The sequence below is a fragment of the Limulus polyphemus genome, unplaced genomic scaffold (assembly GCF_000517525.1).
Source record: "Limulus polyphemus unplaced genomic scaffold, Limulus_polyphemus-2.1.2 Scaffold946, whole genome shotgun sequence".
Lineage (NCBI taxonomy): Eukaryota > Metazoa > Arthropoda > Merostomata > Xiphosura > Limulidae > Limulus > Limulus polyphemus.
In genome coordinates, this window is record NW_013666556.1 from 329,084 (window position 1) to 334,426 (window position 5,343).

Sequence of the window (5,343 nt, forward strand, 5' to 3'; positions counted from 1 at the left end):
ATATATATATATGTGTGTGTGTGTGTGTGTGTTTACTCCTCTGGCTGAAACATTCATCCGGATGTCAGTTCCTGGAAAGCGGGTGTTGGTCGGAGACGATCCAACCATATAAGTCTTCACACATGTTTGGCTGGTTCCCTCCTCCTACCTCAGATGGGACAATAAATTCCCAATGCCGCCAGGTTTTGGACAAGAGATGAACACCCACCTGGGCTCTCCGCCTTCCTACCATCTGCTGGATATCAGTTCCTGGTGGATCTGGTGTTGGTTGTGTTGGAGGTGTACACATGAGGATAAGGGTTCTTAGTACAGGAGATCGTCTTCCCTGTCAGTACCCGTTTTTGAGGTGAAAAATAGAGGACCCTCTTCCTACCATGGACCTGATGTACAATTCCAGATGCAGTCAGATGTTGGTTAAGGTTGAACTCCCATTTACAGTCTGTTGTGCCTTAGCCACTCTACACCAGGGGGTCCCATTATTTCTGTATTTTTTGGGGGACCCCTCCAAGTTCCCGCCCTTTACATTTTGGCGACACATTACTCAAAGACGAAGAGTATACCTGACTCAGAAGTGGTGAGGTCTTGCACTGGGGCATTGTTTTTATTTCCTTATCACACCTCATGGTCTTCCTTTGGGTGCTTCTTATAGGGGGATCATCTTCCCACTTTCCCTCCACCAGTTCAATGTTGGATTCTAACTGTTTTGTGAGAGGAGGTAAGATATCGTATCAGAAGTTAACATTTTCCTAAACTGAAAATGTATTTCAGATAGGTACTTACCTCCGCTTACATTTCCCACCCGTCCTCCCAACTTCTGGTGTAAGTTGGTTTGGTTTATTATGACTAATCTCAAAGTGATTAATATGTGCATGAATAGAGATGGCACTAGTTACGATAGGGTTAGTGTTGCACTCCTGTTGGTGGAGGGTTGCTGCATGATCATTTGAATGTTAGTATACAGTAATAAGTGGGAGTAACAAAGCTAGTGGCAAGCAAAATTTGCACTAATAGGGAAGTATAAGTTGTGAAAGTTTTTTGTAAGCAAAGTAAGTATCTATCGGAAATGCATTTTCAGTTTAGGAAAATGTTAACTTTGAAAATGTTATGCTAGTTGAAATGAATTATTACTACTAGGCAGAATAGGAAAGCTAGTAGAACAAAGTATTATTGTAAACCAAATTACCCCAGACACATTTGAACATTTTTTCAGAAACCAAAAGAGCCTCCTCAAACCCTGAAGAAAACTAGTGCCTCTGTTGCTGAAGTCTTTAACCAAGATAGTGACGTGAGTATTACAGGTCATGTAAATGAAATTTAACACAATGAAAATTTGAAGAAAGTAATCAATTAATTTTTATTGTGTACATTTTCCTGAACATTAGAAATTATTGAATGAAATGTTAAATACTAAATTTACATTAGCAGTAAATCTTTAGATCTGCAAGGTCAATTTCTTTACTGACTAGACGGTAGACCAAAGATAACCTTCAACTTGTTTGAAAGGAAATTCTTTAATTTTAAAGTTAGAGATCAGCCATGACTTATTAAAAATCTTGTAGCTTTCCTTCCATTTTTTTTATTGTTTCCACAGAGGTTGGAGGTTTTTCATAGATGTCATAAAAACCATATAATAAATGTACAAAACTACCAAAAGCTGACAAATCATTACTGGGAATGGCTGCTACTTCAGATCAGCAGCCATATTGAATTTGGCATTGAATTAGACTGAAATTACTGAAAATGTAATTGTGTTAGAGACAGATTGTTGTTGTTGTTGTTATTTTATTGTTGTATGGAGCAGAAGCCCCTCTAGCTGTTCAGTTTGTGTGAACCTTTTTTTAAATATTCTGTCAATAGGATGATGAAGAAATGCCCCCCGAAGCCAAAATGAGGATGAGAAACCTTGGAAGGTATGTTTGTTGTTTAACTTATTCCATTATTGTTACATCACAAAAGGTATTAAAAAAGAGAACTCTCCTTATGGATAGATAAGATTGACAGGAGTGTCTTGATATTATAAGGCACATGCATTATTAATGACAACTAATTTTCCACCCAGCTCAGCAAAAATGGTGATATCAGACTCTTTAACCTTTAATTTTGTAATGTTTGAAAAGGTAAAATAATCCTTTTACCAAGCAGCAAAACTATTATTTATAGAACATTTTCTTATGTCATGGAATTGAAATTTTGCTTCCTTAAGCTAATATTAAGTTTTACCTCATTCTTTTTTTTTTTTTTAATGATACCAGCTAGAGATTACTTTGTTCATCTATTTCGTGAGAGTATAGATACCTTTTTTATGAATTGCAGATGTATATGATTAAGATGTAACTTTTGAGCCCAACTTTCTCAAGGTTCATCTTTGTTTTCTGATTATTTGCCAACAAAGTCTGCTTTGTTTTCTTAAGAGAATAAAACCTTGTAGAGATTTTGTAGAAAGTAAGAGGCTTATACTATTTATTTTGAAATGAAGCAAACTCGTTTTAAGTTTTGTATATGAAACTCTTTAAAAGCTTTTTAATTCTTGTTTTTCTTAAACTGACTTACAGTAGTTTTTTTTTTATTATTATTATCAAAATTCCTTGGTTTTTAGGTATTGAATTTATAAGTGTATGAAGCTGTATTCTAAACTTTTTATACATTGACTTGTAGGATTTTACTGAGCTCTGGTTGTAGTGTAATATAAACAAGATTAATATGTTTTACAATAATTGAATTGCACAATAGCAAGTATGAAAAATTGTCAACATTCCCTAATAACTGTATTTGAAAAGTATGTAGTTCAGATCTTATGCACAACTAGGCTTACATGATTAAATTGTTAATGCATACACTCTTGAATTTTTGAACTTTGAAATATTTTAAAAAAGTTTATAAATTTTCCTCCAGCTTTTGTATTGAAAATGAATTGCATTAAAGTGGGGATCTGCTGTAAACTTTTTTTTAATAGGGATACGCCCACATCAGCAGGACCTAATTCTTATGGAAAAACACGACAAGGATTCTGTGACATGAAAAAAGTGTTTGAACGACAACTTAAAGAGAAGATGGATGAAATATCAAATAAATAAACCTTATATTCACATGTGACTTACATTCTCTGGTCAGTTCTTATGTCTATTTACTAACATCCAAAGATCACCTGGTATTAGTTCAGCTATATTGTTGCTTATATGAACCAATACCTTAATATATTACGGATTTTAATACAAACACATTAGTTTTCACCATATGATTAGATCCATCCAAAACATTCAAATTATTTTATTTGTGCAGTACTAAAGGTCACCTAACAAATCATTAGAAATCTGCATTCTACACTTTTGATAAAAACTAGAAAGATTTGCCTTTAACAATGTTTGTGTATAGTAACCCTGTTTTACTCCAGTAATTTGAAATCATTATTCACAACAAAAATGTAAGTTCTTGAAATATCAAACTGTTTTTAAGTACTTTGTTTCCGAGATTTAAAAGCTTTAGTGTAGAACAACAAAAGTAACTTGAACAGTCTCAAAATGAGGAAGAAATATTCATTTAGAAAAATTCATTAATTATTACTTCAGGGGAATTTTATATGATAAAGGTGATTCACTTGTATATTTTTGTTTTTGGTCTATCCCAAAGTCTCGAGGAAATCCACTGGTTAGTTGCAGTTCTTCAGTGTTTACTAATATAGTTTTCCTTGATCATGTGTTTTATCCATGCAAAGTTTAAAGAAAGGAATTTTGAGTTTTCTACATTGAAATGAACAATTTCTTAGCTTTTACAGTAACATAAAGTAAATAGCTGTTTTATTTCCATTGTTGAAACTAACATAGATCAGTGACTTTCAGATGTGTGTGTGTGTATGTTTTTATTTTCTTTGTGCTCCAGTTGTGTTAAACTAGTGTAATGAACATTTGTTGTAATGTGAAGTTCATGAGGATTTGCTGTTTGCTTGGATGAAAATGTTATTAAAGATTATCTTAGGACTCTTATTTCTTTCTATATTATGTCAATACAATGAAATTGCTAACGTGGAATTAAATAAAAGTTCCATAGAACATTTCTTTTATTTCGTACTTAACATCTTTTGCCGTTTGTCATCATGTCTCACTTAGTCCTATCTTTTTTGACTAAAAAAACTAGAAATATAATGTTGAAAATGTGACTTTAAAATGTTAATTTTTCTCAAACTTTAGTTTTTATAACAAAGTTATAATAAAACCTTCATACTTTTATTATTAAGAATAATACTTTTTTTTCTCATATTTGCTGCTATCCATTTCCTATGTTTTGTTCCAGGCAAGAGTTGTCCACCATCTGGCACTTTTGTAATTAAACATTAATAAATAGATTAATTAGAATCATTAAAGAATAGGCAAAACATTACTTTTTGTAACAGTCTGCACTCACTCAAAGGGCAAAAAATGTCATCTATATCAGTCTATAGACTTAAAAATCTTCTAAAAAGAAGAAGAACGAGTTTGTTTTCATATTTAATTTGTTTCTGTGCTACCCATCTGTACGAAAGTCTGGACTTTGGAACATATTACAACAATAAGAAAGTGCCAGGCACAGTTCAGGAAGCAATAACTTTGTTGGTTTGAAAAGTAATGCAATCCATCTGTACTTCTTTTACATTACTGATACTGTAAATTGTGCTGGTAATATTTGGTTTAAATCTATGCCTTTCTTTTTCTCATACCTTATTCTCTCTCTTCTTCAATTATTATTTTTTCACTTTGTTCAACTTGGCATGGCCAGGGCGTTATAATGTGAGGGTCAATCCTACTATTTGTTGTTAAAAGAGCAGCCCAAGAGTTGGCGGTGGGTGGTGATGACCAGCTGCCTTCCCTCAAGTCTTTCACTGCTAAATTAGGGACGGCTAGTGCAGATAGCCCTCGTGTAGCTTTGCACGAAATTCAAAACAAACCAAACCACTTTGTTCAAACTTTAATTTTCTCTTTTTTGCATCTTCCTACTACTAATATTTTTCTCCCATGTTTACACTTTTGCCAGCCTTAGGCAAGTACCTTCTTTGCCTACCCACTAAGGTTATCTCTGTTTATTATGTAAAAAACTAGTTCTCAAGTAGACTTCCTGTATTTGACTTGTAATATGATGATTCTATGTATTGATATCAAACATTAATAAACATTTAGAAACTATATAAGTGAACTAAAAGTCAAAAGTCAGATTTGAATGAAATATGTCACAGATTATATAAAAGGTTCAAGAAGATATTATAATTTCATGAGAAAAAAATATACATATTTGGTAAAATGTTGTTACAGGTATAGGGAAACTTAGGTTTCAAAAATTTTATGATGTAATTTGTATGTAGTATTGCAAATGTGT

At 32.8% G+C, this 5,343-nt stretch overlaps 1 protein-coding gene across 2 annotated transcripts in view; it reads left to right on the forward strand.

Moving 5' to 3' along the window:
• The window catches only part of LOC106461375 (PEST proteolytic signal-containing nuclear protein-like), a 21,152-nt gene extending 17,100 nt beyond the window's left edge, over positions 1–4,052 (forward strand). For both annotated transcript variants that reach the window (XM_013921193.2, XM_013921192.2), the window contains 3 exons: positions 1,211–1,285; positions 1,858–1,910; positions 2,954–4,052. In XM_013921193.2, coding sequence (XP_013776647.1) covers positions 1,211–1,285; positions 1,858–1,910; positions 2,954–3,074 — 249 coding nt within the window. In that variant the 3' untranslated portion in view covers positions 3,075–4,052. The remainder of the gene's footprint in view (positions 1–1,210; positions 1,286–1,857; positions 1,911–2,953) is intronic.
• Positions 4,053–5,343: the final 1,291 nt, after the last annotated feature.